This window comes from Macrosteles quadrilineatus, unplaced genomic scaffold (assembly GCF_028750875.1).
Source record: "Macrosteles quadrilineatus isolate MER2022 unplaced genomic scaffold, UCM_ALF_1.0 Scaffold_1__1_contigs__length_201487025, whole genome shotgun sequence".
Classification (NCBI taxonomy): Eukaryota; Metazoa; Arthropoda; class Insecta; order Hemiptera; family Cicadellidae; genus Macrosteles; species Macrosteles quadrilineatus.
This window is the reverse complement of record NW_026542594.1, coordinates 91,308,420-91,325,880: the sequence shown is the minus strand read 5'-3', so window position 1 is coordinate 91,325,880 and position 17,461 is coordinate 91,308,420. Positions and strand designations below refer to the sequence as shown.

The following is a 17,461-nucleotide window of genomic DNA, read 5'->3' as shown; positions in this document are numbered from 1 at the left end:
TTTTTAATAACCATAAACAAACAATGAAATGAGTTTGCAACATATTCTATATAGCTGCTTTGTATTTCAATGTTGGATAAGTTCGGAGACGTAGTAGTTCTAGTTCTGTCTGGAGAACCAAGTTTTCATTGTGAACTTGCTGAATCTTGGATACTAGTTTACTTCGCTTCACAATCATTGCCATCCTTAAACAAATTTTCTAACTTAAAAACCCTTTCATTTTGATTTACATTTTATATACTGTATAATTTGCAAATACATTTAAAAGCTTAATATTTACCAGGTGAAACCCGTCGAAATCAACAGTTACTTTCAAGGCTTACGCTAATTCATCTAACCGCGATAAATTGAGTGAAATTATACATATTTTGAGCATTTAGAATTGTTTAAAGATTAATAAGTGTAAAAACAATATTGATATTACCCAATAAGCAAAAAAGTTGTTAAAAATTGTCAAAAGTCGTATTACAATTGTTGTATAACAATTTTAAAACATTTTGATTTTAACTTCATATTGCAACAATTTTAATATAAGATTAAAACCATTTTAAAATTGTTTAACAATCAGTTTTTTTTTTTGTTAAGAAAATAAGTTTTAATACAAGTTGTAGGCCTAACTATTTTACAACAATTTTAAAATGGTTTAGCAATCAGCTTTTTCCAGTTTAAAAAAATAAGTTTTAATACAAGTTGTAACTATTGTACAACAATTTTAAAATTGTTAAACAATCAGTTTTTTTGCTGTTAAAAATAAGTTTTAATACAAGCTATAACTATTTTACAACAATTTTAAAACAATGTTTAAATTGTTTACAATACTATTTAACAATTGTTTGTGTAGTTCTTAAAAAAACAAGTTTCAACAATTTTGAAATAAATGTTTAATTTGTTTGATTATTTATGTTTAATCTTAATTAATGAGTGTACATCCCTTTTTTGGCCGTTTTTAAATTTGGTTGCATTTAATTTTAATATATGCTAGATAAATAGGTTTTATCAATCATGTTTAAATAACAGCCTGTAGGCCTAATGTTTAAATTTTTTAATTGAAAATGAAATGAAGTTGGAAAAGCACCTATTAAAATACGTAAAAAATTATGTTTATTGTACAGGTAAAGCATAGAAATTAAATAATTCTTCTTATAAATAATTTTTTTTAAATATAATACAATTCTTTATAATTTCGTAGTAGTTATTACATTATGAATATTGAATTAGGCCTACTTGAATAGGTAAATTCATAATGCATAAGTTACCGATTTTTGTGATAAGTTACCGATAACGTTAATTGTGATAGTTGTGATACTAGATACAGTGATGGAACACCTGCTTAACATATAATAATAATAAAAATAATAATGCAAATATTTTTGTTGTTTTTTTTTTTCAGTTATATTTGAGCAAATTTTTAGTAGTTGAACAATTAAGGGGTGGACATGAATTAATCATATAACAATAATTATGATAACATTAGCAATGTTAATTAATTCATATACAATCAAATACCGGTATCCTCCTCAACTCCCAGAAAATCAATTCAACAACTTGAGGCCTAAACATACCAGTAATCATAGTATCAAAAGTATTAAGTATTGCAACCATTGCAACTCCATAATAACTCCATTGCTCCTCTTTGACCGATTGAAAACATGAAATATCAACAGCCACAGATAGCTCAGAGGTAAGGTAAAGGGTTCACAGTCTGGAAGTCCTGGGTCCAAGACCCGGTGGGGCAAGATAATTTTGATTCTAGTTTTTTCTCAAAATTTGTTTTTATGAACTATTTAATCAAAATGCTCAACTGATATATATGCATTTCATACAAAATCTTTATTATTTCGCCTTTAGGATATGCCCATGGGATGGTTGGTCCTATGTGAAAACAATTTTTAACTTGTTGCAAAGTTAATTTTAAAATTGTTGTAATAACAGTTTTAAAATTGTTGTAAAATTGTTGCAATATAGTTGTAAAACAATTTTTGAACTATTTTAAATTTTGCCGGTTGTCAACAGCTCATATTAATAACAGTTTTAATATAAGTTTAAAATTGATATTAAAACCATTTTTTCTCGTTTTTCTGCTACTTATAATTCCGTTAGTTACCAAATATGATCATGTAATGAATAACATATATCCCATACCGTACGTCATCGGAGATAGAATGTTATCTGGTATCTCTACCTTTGGAAGAACCTTTAAGTAGTATTAAAATCGTATTGGTGGATCTTTTGAAGTTAGATACGTTCGTGATTTCATCAGTGTAATGCAGATTAATCTATGATTTTATTTGAAAAAAAATATCTGTTTGTTGGGAAGACACGTTCTAACTTCAAAGGGAGGTATATACGGTAAAGTGTAAGTTTGATTTTTCCTTTGTCACGTCGCGTCAGTTCACATCGTACTTCCGTGCCAATGAATAACCCTCTAGCACAGTTTTGAGAAATTGGTTGTGGGGTTACTGTTAAAGCTGGAATTCCTAGACATGGGGGATGACAGTTAGTTGTCTCAGCGTTATCAATTACATAAAGTTGTCAATATAATCTCTCTACGGAATGTTAGGTGTAGTGGAATATACTTGCCGAAGTGAAGTTGGCTTTTATTCTTGAACTGATAGGGGCCTCCTCATTTATATGGTCGTGCTGCTTCATTGGCAACAAATAATTCAAATGACATATCAATAAAGCAATTTCCAAAAAGCAAAAATAATGTAAATTCGCTGACACGTAAATATTGACGTTTACATGCATTGTTAATCAACGTATCTTATAAAGGACTAGCTGGCCCGACAGACGTCGTCCTGTCCTAACGTGGTTTTATGTCAATGCTCGTTCATTTTCAAGATGAGCTTGTTTGCATGGCTCAATCACGTCCTGGTTGAAGTTCGTTCGCTACGCTCACTCAACTTTAGGTTGGAACTCGTTCGCTGTGCTCACTTGCATTCAGGTTAGCTCGTTCGCTACGCTCACTCACCTTTTGGTTGCAAATTAGCTGTTGTCATAAATTTTAAAAAATAATAGTGCTGCACCCTGTTGTTAAACCTATTCACTTTTTAATGCTATTGAGCATCACAGAATCAAATTGTTTAGTTAAACCAGCTGTTAAGATTCTTTAATTCCATTTAAATATGAGTACTCATAAGGTTAACATGGGAAACTCCAGAGCCACAGGGGCGGAGCCCTTTTGACGGATCTGCACCAAACTTCACACAAACCATCCTTGAATAATGCTTAATAATGCCTGAAAGTTTCATTACAATATGTCAAGCGGTTTCGGAGTCCATAAAGGACAAACAAACAAACAAACATACAAACAAACAAACATACATTGGATTATATATATATAGATGATATGATCTAGTTTAAAAGGAAGATGACTTTTCTGTCATGGCAGTAGCTGCCTAAATAGTATTTACTCATTGGACCATTTTTTACAGCCAAAATGTCGTGTTATTTTAAATAATGTTACCAACCTAGTGGGCCACGGTCAGTAATATAGGATATCCAGCGGGATATCTCGCCTACACCGGCTTGGGAGCGAAGTTGGAGCTGATGTCGACTTTTTTGGCGTTTCAACTCACATCTTCAGGTCGAAGACCATCCAGCTCCTTATCTAACTATTCTTGTTTTCCATCTAGTCCCTAGTTACATAAACTTTAAATTTTATTTATCTCCCTTTTGTTGCTGTTGTTTTGCTGTTATTTTGTATCCCTGTGTCATTAACTGTTTCTTGTTTCTCAATGTAGTCAGGCTTCATACATAATCAAGTGTCCTACAATTTAATTTTTTCATTCCTTCATTGTTTTGTTTGTCAATATCATCCATGTTTGTAACATCAAGCACTTACACTTACTTGTATCTAGTCAAAATTGTTGATATTATTATTGTTAATATGTACAAATCTCTGTATGCTTTTGTTATTGTTATATTATTTTGTTTTTTGCTGTATATTTATTGAGTAGTTACTTTTGCTTAATATTTTGTGGCATATTAGATACAACATGTAACATATCATGTATTTGCTGTAAAATGGTGTAACCGTTGAGAGGAAATAAATAAATAAAATAAACTCCCTCATACTAATGTAATAGTTTATTTACATTATACATTGACCTTTCTCTCATATTGCAGGATTGCTTTGGAAGAGGGATTTGTTGTGTTTTGTGGGAGAGGGAGGGGAAATGTTTTATGCACACAGGTGGCTAGCCTGTAGTGTGAGACTCCTAAATTGATGACACTAATTACTAAAAAAATCCTCTAACCTTTTAGGAACAGACCTGGGATTGCTTGCTACATTTCTTCAGGTAAGGTCAACATGAGGCCAACTCGCACCATTTCAGGCATTACAGTTGTTTATGACCCAGACCACATCCGGGCCAAGGTAGAGCTCCTTGGTGCAGAGAATATGCTGAACAAACAGGTCCAATTGTCCTCACTCTCTGTCATCATCATCGTGACCGTGTCCACCGACAGCAGTTCTACATTGTGTTGAATGGGCCTTTCCCTTGACAGGCGAACCCACTCGTTAGGAGTGCCCAGGCGGTAGATGCAATCGGGTGGCACTTCTTTGCCCATCCTGAACAAGTACGACCGGAAAAAGCTGTATCCACCTCCATGTACCATCAATGATTCAAGGTTGGACTTGCTGAATCAGCCCAGGGCCGTATTTCCAAATAGGCGGACTATGCGCGCACCTAGATCACCAAATCTTAGGGGAAAGCAAAATTTTGGAAGATAAATAATAAAAAAGGAGGTTTTTGTAATATATCTTAAGAATATCCGTTGTAATTATGATTTCCTTGTACATCACGCCACTATGTATTGTATGATTTTCAAAAAACCTCAATGGCTACAAACATCACCTGATCCCCTCTCCACCTAGATCACACCACCGTCCGTCCCTTCAACAGCCCAGTCTACCTCCAGAATTCGAACCTTAACCACCTGTTTGTGGCCGTTTTACAAACATGTAAAACTCTCGTATTTATTTAGTCCACTTCCAAAGTCCATTAAACCCACAAACACAACAAATGGCAACGAGGTCGGTCAAATTTCCATACCGCGCAATGCAACAGTTCGATTGTGCCGTGTAGTGTAAATTTCGAACAGGTTTGTGAATGTCGGACGACGAAATGGACTTAGACTTACTACCTTTATTTGAAGAAAGTGAAGTGTCGGGTTACTCCAGCATGGCCGGGATAATTAGCAGCATCGGCGAGTACGACCAGAACTCCGAAACGTAGTCTTCATACATAGAAAGATTTGAACTGTTCGTCGAATGGAACAATATTAAGGGGGACAAGAAGGTTAGCACTTTATTGTCTGTGGCTGGTGTTAAAACGTATGGTTTACTACGGGATCTGTGCACGCCCGACGTACCATCGAAGAAGAGTTTTAAGGAAATAGTGACTATTATTAAAGATCATCTCTACCCGAAACCATCGTTCATCGCCGAGAGATACAAGGTGAGCAAAAGAATTTAGCACGAGGGAGAATCAGCGGTGGAATACATCGCGCAGTTAAGGAAGATGTCCACACATTGCGATTTCAGCGCATGTTTAAATGACTACCTGAGGGATCGTCTAGTCTCCGGAATCAGGAACGAATCGACCAAACAAAAATTGTTAGCAGAAACCAGCCTAACCTTGGATCAAGCCATCAAAATCAACGGGAGCCGCAACGTCGAGCGATTACAAAAGATGACGTCACACACAGCCACCTCTAATACAAGGCCGCGGCGAGCGAAAAGTGGCAACGTCGCATCCGTGTCTTGGTGCGCGGTCGACTTACCATTACAGTGAATGGAGGAGTCGCGTACCGACGTACATAATCGCGTTTCTAATACCCTTAATAATTAGTAATGGCATTGAACTTGTTACTACAGCATGCCAGATAGATTTGATATGGCTGGATGCAAGAATAGTTACGAAAGCTCAATTAAAAATGAATAATACATACAGTGTTCTAAGATTCTATGTGATCCGCCGCGTAAGCAACAATAGCTTCTTGCTATTCATCAGTCAAATTAGACATCTTAAAACAATTCTCGTTTTTGTGTGAAACATTTTCACGAATATGAACTTAGATTTGTAAAAAAAATGTAAGAATAATACAATGATTCATGTAAATATAGATGCGAGAAGCGAGTTTTAGGTTGTAATGCCGTACTATTTCCTTATTTATTTGTCTATCTTATTGATAAAAGCTGTTGTTAAGTGATTAAAATAACTTAAATAACACTTCAAAGAAATAAACCATTGTTTCTGTTAAGTTTAATTAGGCCTACTAGTAAAAAAAATATGTACTACATCATCTAACAATAAAAGCATCATAGTCTCTGACTCCAGTCTTAATGTTGATGTGATAAAAAAAATCTATTAATATTGTGAAAAGCCATAAGGAGGACTAGCTTCTGAAATCGTTTACAAAATGGCAAACGTTTTGCTTATTAATTATTCAAATAAAATAAATTATTTAGTCAGTATGCCTTCAAAATGAAAACTTAAAATTTTGTTGTCGCTAACTTATGGTTTCCTCAGGTAGACTAAAACATAACATTTCTATTTAAAATTATTTTATTTGAACAAATTGTTAGATATTAGTCTCTACAAATCCCAAAGTCTCTAAAAATATTGAAGTGGCAATAAGTTAGTCCTACTGTATTACCATTCTTGGTATAGTAGCAATAATTTGTAAAATTTAAGCCCAGTCTGTCTAGTAGTTTTTAAAATGTTGAATAACACACATATATACAGACACCACGAGATTGTTATATAATAGTATAGATTATCAAATTAACAAAGGAAATATGTAAAGTCCATCTATTTCCACATTCATCGTACTTACAATACGATAAATGCAGCCAAAAACGTTATGTTTGTATATTTTTAGTTGAAGACATATTGTGGTACCTATGTTGCAATTCATTTTTCACTAAATAAACAACCTAAATTCTAATTTGTCTTTTTTACCACATTCAAACTAAAATATGTAATTTAAATACTTTCATTCATTGATACAGAGCAGCAATACTCTCATTGATGTTATAGCCTAGCACGAATGCTGTACCCAGCGGCGGGTGAGTGCGGCGTTGCCAGTTCGAACGTCGCGGCCTTGTATTAGAGGTGGCTGTGCGTCACACCATCGCAGAGTACCAGGCAGAAGCAGCGCACCATCGAGTGTCACCGCACGTTGAGGTCACCACAATCACCCCAAAAGCAGCTCTTCGCACGACAATAAAGTGCAGTGTTCTTGTTGTGGAAGTGCATTCCATTTACGTAATCAGTATCGATTGTTAGGTGTAACATGTAACGCGTGTGGAAAGAAGAATCACATTGCTAAGGTTTGCCGATCTAAGAGTAAGTTACAAAAACAACATTCTTAACATTTTAGTAATAGATATAACAGTAGGCATAATTATGTAGAAGCAGTAACGAGTGCAAACGATGATAATGTCTAGAATTATATGTAATTAAGAAGGGAGCTCATCCTCTGATAGATGACAGAAAGGTGATATTCCTTTTAAACTAGATCACATAATCCTTTATAAGATACGTTGATTAACATATGTAAACGTCAATATATACGTAACAGCCAATTTAGAGTATTTTTGCTTCTTTGAAATGTCCCATTGCTATGTCATTTGCAATATTTGTTGCCAATGAAGCCGCAAGACCATATGAACTAGGAGGCCCCTAACAGTTCAAGATTAAAAGCGAACTTCACTTCAAGTATTCCACTACACCTAACATTCAGTAGAGAGATTATATTGACAACTTTATGTTATTGATAAGGCTGAGACAACTAACTGACATCCCCATGTCAAGGAATTCCAGCTTTAACAGTAACCCCACAATCAATTTCTCAAAACAAGAGGGTTCATTAATTGGCACAGAAGTACGATATGAACTGACGCAACGTGACGAAGGAAAAATCAAACTTAGACTGTAACGGATATACCTCGCTTTGAAGTTAGAATATGTCTTCCCAAAAAATATTTTCTTTTGAAATAAAATCATATTACACTGATGAAATCACGGAAGTGTTTAACTACAAAAAATCCACCAATACGATTTTAATACTACTTAAAGGTTCTTACAAAGGAAGAAATACCATATAACATAGTAATAATAACTCTGATGACATATGGTATGGGGAACATTTTATTCATTGAATGATCAATTAAATTTGGCAACTAACTCAATTAATATCATTATTGTTTTTACACCTTTTACTCTTTAAACAAAGCTAAATGCTCAAAATATGTATATTTCACCCAATTTATCGCAGTTAGATGAATTAACGTAAGCCTTGAAAGTAACCGTCGATTTTGACGGGTTTCACCTAGTGTTATTAGATTTCTTGATGCAGCATGCAATTGCCGATTACTTTTCTACAAAAACAGCTGGCAGGGCATGTAGTAGGGTAATCTTGGGGTAGTGTGGTCGGTGAGCACGCTGACGATGGTGGGGGGAGGGGTGCCTAACTTCGCTGCCTAGAGGCGGCAGATAGTTAAATAGATCCCAGAATCAGCCACACTATTTATCTGAAACTGATGTCATACCTGCGTCTGGAGGCATCACTAAGGGTTTGCTCCAGCTCCAGGTCTCGCTCAAACTGTTGCTCACTGACGTCGCACTTGAGATCCAGGATGCTCCGGTCTGCCTTGGCATTCAGCTGCTTCAGTTGGGCTATCTTGGCCTTCACACTCTTGATTTCTTCTGTTAAACCCTTTACTGCTCCCTTGTAGTTTTCCTCAGTCTATACAATATACATTGATTAATATTGTCATCATTTACTTTTTCTTAAACAATTCAGCATATCAGGAATTGCAAAATTTTCTTTATACTCAAAAATAGCACCTGCTGGGCCATTATTAATATTGTTTTCTGTTACTGAATTTGTACTGGTACATTATAAAAATTGTTTGCAGAAATCAATAAAATGCGTTTATTTGGTGAAAAAAACTTTTTTGGGACAATCACTGTCTTTTTTCAAGAAATGAATTGAATCTGGTTTCAACTATTTATTTTTAATTTAAAATAAGGCAGAATACACACTTCATTGTAACTGGGTATCTTATTTTGAGTAAAATAATTTTTATACAATAAAAATGAAAATTGTTTTTATTTTTTATTTAAATATAACTTCTCTGGAATTGTAGCGCCGGTCGCCAATCCCCAGTACAGTCTTGATCCACTCAAAAATCTGTTTGTCCTAATTTGATGTTAAACAATTAACTTTAGTTGCTTATTATTTATCAAAACAAAGTATCTTAACGTATAAACAAGAGTATTACACCATAGATAATCTTAACACTTTTAAACTTGGCCTCCACACTGTTAAGTAGCGACGGTCGCAAGGTTAGTAATTTAAGTTTCTAGCCGTTATTGGTAGGTCAAGCGCCAGTTCCTTGTCAGTTGTGAGTGGTATGTCAGTGAGATCCATTGTGTGTGTGCTCAAAATTCAGCTATTTACCGGTAAGAAATAATTTATAAAATACTTAAATAAACAGGTGTTTTATGTTTTATAATGTTGCATCAGTCGTGAAAAGTAAAGCTACAATGATTAACAGTCAAATGTTGATATTACTTCAATAAAATATGCTGGTAGACAGGCTTGCTATAAACCAATATGGCGATCCTGGCATTTTTGGTTATCTATCTCGTAAATAATAATTTTTCATCATGACGTTGCGCAGGTCAAATAACAAACAACCGGCGCTACTATATTGTGACCGGTGCTACTATAGTTGTGAACGAGCTACTTTTGTAACTGATGTGATGGTAAGTAGCGCCAGTCGCAGTCACTATATATATGTTACACTCAAACTCCGAATTCGGACAATGTCCAAAATGTGTGCCCACTTTGCGATGTGGATGGCGTGTATATGCCCAGACCTAGTTAAACTGATTTACTCAAATGCCGAAGTCAAAACAATCCTCAGCGATTGAGCAAATCCTAAATACCCATACAACGGGATGTGAGCAAAAGTGATTGCCCCCATAGGGTTGCGGGTATTTCTAGTTTGTGAAAAACATAACATGAAAACATACAAACATGAAAACATGCAAACATGCAAACATGAAACATGAAACATGCAAAACATCTATATATTAATTACGTAAGCCGATTCTTTGCGTCAAAATTGTGGGCGACTGGGAAGTGGTAGAACGACGGGAGGGGGCACAAATTAAAGGTCTCGATCCCGTGACGGCGGAAAAATAGTGGAACTCCCAAAATTTTTACTGAAATTTAGATATAACATCAAATGTTCTCCATAAGAATAGCATTAGAATCCATACACAGCTGATTTTTGTTTACTTTAATATATTGACCACGCTATATTTCCAAGCCAGTATTCAGTACACGCAGTTAGTTTACGCAGACAAAATACTACTTGTTAAATTCTTTTTAATTGATTGTTAACAGTACTAACCTGTTTAAGGAACATTGAATCTTCATCTTGTGTTTCTTTCTCTTTAGGTGGCTTGTCTTTCTCTTTCAAATATTGTTTCACTTCAAGAGTCACCTGAAATTTGAAGAGTACATATTCATAACAACAAGTTTGAAGGTTGGTTGAGTGATCCTTGAAGCAAACAGCAGACATTGATTCTTTGTTATGTTTGGGGGACTACTTAAAGATGGACATATCCAGTACAAACTTAATCTGTTCTAGAAGTTAGAGACTTTGTTGCAAAGGCTGCTCATGGATCTATCAGCTATTGGCCCTGGGTTAAGTGAATCAATTATGATGGTCAATTAGAACTAAGCCTTAATTCTCTGCACATACTGACTGCATAATGTTTTTTTTTTTTATTTGGTACATTAACATACCGTCCCCTTTATGTCATATAGACGTATCTCAATTTTGGCAACTTTAGGAGAGCGAAAAAACTAAAGATGCCCTCATGTTTACTTTTGTTACCCATAACAGATACAGTGCCGGATTTACCACTAAGCAAAAGGGGGCCGCAGAGGATTGAGAAAAACAAGTTTTGGAATTTTTTTATTTTTTTTTACTACCAGTTTGCCACGATTACAGGTGACCATAATGATGTCTCCACTAACTGAGGGACATGTTCACTATTTGCCGCGGCCGCTGGTGCTGATGTCCTCTTGATTGCGGCCCACGGGAGACGTTCACGATTTAGCCGTGGCCGCTGGTGACGGTGATGTGTCCTCATGATCGAAGCCCGCGGGAGACTTTCAAGAATTAGCCGCTTTCGTGAGTGTCGATGATGATGTCCCAGTGATTGCGGCTCACGTGAGATATTAACAATTTGGGCAAGGCCGCGGGTGACAATGATGTTCTTAACGTACAAAGATAAAATAAAATTATTTCCCACTTAATCAACCCCAAGGAATAACCTAAAAATATTTTCAACTTTATCCCGATACGGGGTGTGCCAAAAACTGAGGGTCACTAGTTTGAATCTCGGAATTTTAAAAAGTAAACATATATCATGTTATAAGGTATTTAATAGACAAACATTTTGGCAAAAACAGAAATGAATTATCTTTTTCCGTTTAAAAATGGCAGCAGTTTATTTGCAAAAAATCAATATGTTTTTAATTATCTATGTTTCCTATACCAATGCACTTAGCCCTTCTCCAGTTGAATTTTCTTACTAGTGTTATGAAATTAGCTTTACTGTGATATGCCACAAGTAACGGTTTTTTTTATCATAAAAATTCCCAAAAAAATGATTTTTGAAAATTTGCCCATTGTTCAAAATTTTCAAATAGCTATATTTGTCAAGTGGCACACCATTTTATAGGTTTTTTAAATTTTCAACAACTTTGTAATTTACACTTACTTCGTATCTCTTTTAGTTTTTGTGTAAAGAACAAAAACCCTAATTTTCCTATATCAAATGCATGTTATTTGGGTCTAACACTAAATGAAATGGGGCCATTAGTGTTAAACCACGGCCCCCTTTAACTACAGGCCGCGGCCAGCGAGAATTGGCAACGTCGCACTGAGCATTAACTCCCGGCCATTTCACCATTACGGTAGTACGAAACTAGTGGTCGTGGTTTAAATATACTGCATTTTTACACCCTTACAATTGAGATAAAATTTTGAAATTTTGTACAGAGCTAGGGAATAAACCCTTCATGCCAATGGTATGGTTTTGAAAATTAAAATTTTATTTGGTAGTACATATATATATTTTTAAAATTAACACAATAGAAAATTTTTGGAATAGTGAAGTGAAAAAGTTAGTCGCCTACTAAAATTTTTGTTTGTTGGTCAGAGAAGTTTCGTCTGTGAGAAAGTTGTAGATAATTAAATATACTTTAATTTTTGTATTTAACTTTTCTTTCTATCATGCTTAGTTTTGTTAAAATTTTGGGTTGAACAGAGTGACCAAATCTCAGTTTTATGGCACGGCGCGGCGAGTAGCGCAGCGCTGCTCGCAACTGTATTGTAGTATCGCATAGCTAATAATTAATTAATGTAGGCCAACTGAATTATTTCAAGCATTTTAATATGCCTTTTGGTTATCCACAAGAATATTACTTTTATATCAAATACTGCACGACTTAATGTCTTCATAATTAAATACCGTAGCCTAAAACAAAAATGCCTTTTCCTTTTAGTTTTAATAATTTTGCTGTAGTTTATTATGAATTTTAAGTAAGTGTTTTATTTACACGTTATTATGTAGTATTATGAGAAATAAACCATTATAATATCTAATCCATTGATAATATTCTTGCAACAGACAATCGGAAGGTGGGGCTACCGAAAACCTTTAATTTAGCGCTCATCAACCAATAGTGGCGTGGCGACCACCATCTTCATTGAATTAGGTGGAATTAGCGAATAACTAAAATTAGCGACAACCTGTACCTATAATTAGCGTGCAGTTGTTCTTCTGTGTTGGCTGGTTTTTAGTGACTAGAGGTTTTTATGTCAGATATCAATATTTTAGAAATAGCTGAAACTGTTTGAATTTTTGGAATAAATAATTTGAAGGAAATAGTATCAAAAATTATTTTGAGAATGAGCAATATTTTTTAAATATTATACTGATTCTTATATTGTTTGTTTAAAAAAAAATCCAGCAAATTTAGTTATAGTATGTAAGAAGCAAAATTGATTTATTTGAATTGTTTGTAGTGGTAACATTGTTTCTTTTTTCATTTCCCTCACTAAGTTTGATTTCATTCATAATTCTGTATCTCATGGCAGGCAAATCTCGTAGACATTGTAAGTACAAAATATTATTATCCATTATAATCTAGGAAAGTAAAATCTGAAATTAAAATTTGTATTAAAAATACTATTGAACATGGATATGGGAAAATAATATTCACTGTTGGTTAACCTCAAATACTAAATTATGTTAAATTAGGTTATAAGCATGTTAACTTGCAAAAAGCACACTGTACGAAAGAAAATGGTAATTTAAATTTTATATTTAGAATAGTTATATTAGTAATATTTATGCATTTGTATATTTTTTTTACAGACGAGTTCCTGTATTAAAAATAGAGCTCTACGGAAGGCCATCATAAAGTAAGACTGTTTCAATTAAATAATTAGGTATTTAGGGCTGAGATACAGAGGTATAATTTAACTAAAGCAAAAGTATATATTTGTTATGATTTCATTTATTTTGTAATAAAATGTCAGTGTTGTACATGAAAATGAAATGGCTTCTTTTTAACTTAGGCTGAATCCTATTGAAGTTATATAGTTCTGTAGTATAAATCATTACATTTATACTTTTATTGGACCTTACGAGTATAAATATATGCGCCACTCTGCTTTACAGAACAACAAAATATAACAAAAAATCTGGAAATCACTATAGCCTACTTTTAAAGTTTTATCCAAGCCTAATTTTTACTAGCCTAGAGTGAAATATTACATTACAGCCTAATTACTAAATGAGCATGAATCTATAGCAAGATAATTTCATAAATATGTCTAAATTTAACTTGAATTACCTTATCAAAGAAGAGCTAACATATGAGCTCTTATCAAGGGGACAAGATATTATCAACAATGATGTTCAGAGTTTAAGGAGGCAATTAAGGTTATGTCAAGACGTTCCAACAAATGTTATTAATTTGAAAGGGAAAATTATACTTAAAGATGAATTTGACACGATAGGAAACAAATTATATAATGTAGAGGAACTAATAGGTCAGTGCAAGGAGACTAATAGCAACTTATTAGTAGCCAAAATCAAAGCTAAGCTAGCCCATTTAGCCTTAAGAATTTCACATATGAAACTGTGTAAACTAGAAGAATCATTTACGAATAGACTTACTGACTTTGTGGATAAATTGCAAAAATCCACGTCGCAATTTGAAGCTATCCTAAATGACATCCCTCAGGAGGAGTTGGCGGAATTTGAAGAAAGGTTAAACACATCTATTTTGGACGAAGAGGAAATCGACTCAGAGATAAATAAGCATGTTGTTCACGATAGACAAACTTCTTCTACCCCTACCCAACATAACACACAGACACTGGAAGTCGTTCAAGATTTCAAGCCTATAGAAATTCCATTTAACAATCGCCTTGGTCCACAAGTACAACCACTAGCAGGCCCCTCTCAAGAGATTGAAAATGTAAATGTATTCGGAAAAATTAAGAATCCGTTAGAAAATTATCTCCAAAAATTCAGGATCTGTAATGGACTAGAAATCTATCCTCTGCTTGACTTTTTAAGAAACCTAATAACCATCACCATCGAGACCAATCTTACTTCACACCAACTGTTTGAAATCTTGCCTACATATACTTCTCAACCGCTCACGAATAAAATATTAGAACACAAGAACACAAATCAATCAATAGACCGACTACACACAGACATCATAAATACTTTCATACCAATAACACTGAAGGAGAAACTGAAACAAGAACTTATCTTTAGACCGCAAAAAACAAACGAACCGTTGTCAATCTACATAAATGAGGTCAAGACAAATCATCAAGTATTGAAGGGAAATCTCACTGAAGAAGAATTGGTTTGTTTCATCAAAAATGGCATCCACCCAGAAATCAGAAATAAATTAGTGTTTGAAAAAAATCCGATAACCTTCAGAGATTTAGACCAACTGTGCATTAACCTAAACAACGTTAATTTTAATGATTATGTCAGACACAATATGTTTCCTACAACGTCAAATACATCATCAGGACATATGCATAATAGGTCAATTGAAAATCAGGGAAATCATGGGTATGGACAAACGTCAAGTGGGACCTCATATCCACGAGACAGGGTTTGTTATAACTGTGCTAGACCAGGTCATACAGCAAGACAGTGCTTCAGAAAACCAAAAAACTCATAAACTTGGGAGGTGTAAGAACCGAACTTCACGTATCTTATCCTCCCAGAAAACAAAATGTTAATGATAATACAAATCATAGTTTTGCATTCAAAAATGAATTAAGACAACTAGTTAAAGGGCACAACAAATTAAAGAAACCTAGCATAACAAAAACCAAAGGTAAAACAATAGATTCTTTACCATGCATGCAAATAAAATTAACTGGGAAAATACATGTAAAATCTCTACTCGATACTGGAGCCAGTAGAAACTTTATAAGTAAATAGCTTTATGACAAACTAAACGCAGTAAATAAAATAAGAGGAACTAAGAAATGGACTGATATAATGTTAGCTGCAAATGAAGAACCATTGGACATCATAAATGAATGTAAGATAAAAATCAAGATAAGCAAGTATTCCTGGTATGAAAAATTTTTGGTGATAAAACAAAACTATTATCATATGATAGTGGGAGCTCCATTCATTCGTAACAAAGGCCTAATTATCGATTTAAATGACAACAGCTGTTATTTTAAATTCGCACCTTCAGACAAAATAAAGTTATGTGGAGATGAAAATTGGCAGAAATTAGCAATAAATAATATTCATATCGGAACTCCAGAGATGACCACAGAAATAGAAGAACTAGTAAAATCTTATCCCAATGTATTTACTGATAAGATTGGTGAGGCACTTGACCTACAAGTAGAACTAAAGCTTACTGATGATAAACCTATATGTATTCGCCCTTATTTTCTAAGTCCGCCTACTTTGAACAAAATGAAAGCTATAGTAGACGATTGGTTAGCCCAAGGTATAATAGAACCATCCACTAGCGAATATAGCAGCCCAGCATTTTTAACGGCAAAAGATAGATTGGTAGTCAACTATTCAGAGTTGAATAAGAAATTAGTGAAAATGAACTATCCAATTGGTGACCTCCAAAATATGTATCATCATCTACAAGGGGCTAGTTACTTTACAGTAATCGACCTAAATAAGGCTTTCCTTCAATGTCCTTTAGCGGAAAATTCTAGAGACATCACATCATTTTCTACAATTTTTGGGAAATATCGCATGAAACGTGTTTGTTTTGGACTCCAGGTTGGAAGCTCCGTTCTATCAAGCTACTTAGATAAAGTTTTTCAAGATATAAAGTTTAAATACATGGTAAATTTCTGTGACGACATAGTTGTTTACAGCACTAACAAGTCTCTGCATATGTCACACGTTAAGGAGGTCATTGACAGACTTGCCAAACACAAACTAACAGTAAACGTTGACAAAGCAAAATTTTTTTGTCGGGAAATCAGCTTCTTAGGACACTTAATTAAAGACAACACTGTAAGAATCGACCCAGAACGTACAACTGCCATTCAAAAGTTCCCGGAACCCAAAAATGTAAGACAAGTGAGGCAATTTACAGGCATGTGTTCTTATTGGGCTAAATATATCCCTAACTATGCCGATATATGTGCACCTTTACATAGTTTGAAACAGAAAGGAAATAAATTCATTTGGTCCCAAAAGTGTAAAATTGCCTTTGATACGTTGAGGGAGAAAATTTCAAATCCCCCAATTTTGCAGTTAGCTGATTTTTCAAAACCATTTGTTTTACAAACGGATGCATCGCAAATAGCGGCAGGAGGAGTTTTATTGCAAGAAAATGAAAATCAAGATCTACTACCAATTGCCTACTATTCCAAAAAGTTCAATGATAACGAGCTCAAATACAGTGTGTATGAGAAAGAAGCCTACAGTGTCATATTATGCATCGAAAAATGGCATGAATTTTTGGAAGTACAGCCCTTTAAATTGATAACGGATAATCAAGCTCTCAGCTACGTTCTAAACACTCGCAGGAAACTGGGAAGATTATCAAGGTGGGTAGAACGCCTGTTAAACCTCCCATTCACTGTCGAACATAAAAAGGGAAGTGAAAATATCTTAGCGGATACTTTATCCAGACTTTTTGATGAAGAAGACATCAATCATGACGAAGACATCAGAACAGAAGAGGACTCTACGTTGAAGATAAATAATTCTGTAAATATTGTTAGGGAAGAAATTAGGAACAAGAAGAGAAATGTAAATAAAATAAATCATGTAAATAGTAGTAATAAGAAAATGATGAGAAACAAACGAGAAGATATACATTTTTG

The 17,461-nt window shown here is 34.3% G+C and overlaps 2 protein-coding genes across 2 annotated transcripts in view; one reads left to right on the top strand and one right to left on the bottom strand.

The window, feature by feature from the left end:
• The window catches only part of LOC128998883 (cilia- and flagella-associated protein 43), a 167,462-nt gene continuing 150,001 nt past the window's right edge, over positions 1-17,461 (bottom strand). The window contains exons 18-20 of the mRNA XM_054425241.1: positions 10,436-10,528; positions 8,561-8,757; positions 1-185 (exon numbers count right to left, since the gene is read on the bottom strand). Coding sequence (XP_054281216.1) covers positions 47-185; positions 8,561-8,757; positions 10,436-10,528 — 429 coding nt within the window. The 3' untranslated portion in view covers positions 1-46. The remainder of the gene's footprint in view (positions 186-8,560; positions 8,758-10,435; positions 10,529-17,461) is intronic.
• Positions 13,075-15,497, top strand: LOC128988112 (uncharacterized). The gene is made up of 2 exons (XM_054409362.1): positions 13,075-13,216; positions 13,479-15,497. Exon 2 carries the CDS (start codon positions 13,936-13,938, stop codon positions 15,316-15,318), a length of 1,383 nt encoding a protein of 460 aa, XP_054265337.1. The 5' UTR covers positions 13,075-13,216; positions 13,479-13,935; the 3' UTR covers positions 15,319-15,497.

Coding starts and splice junctions, on each gene's coding strand:
- LOC128988112 (XM_054409362.1), top strand. CDS start 13,936: ATGTCTAAATTTAACTTGAATTACCTTATCAAAGAAGAGCTAACATAT.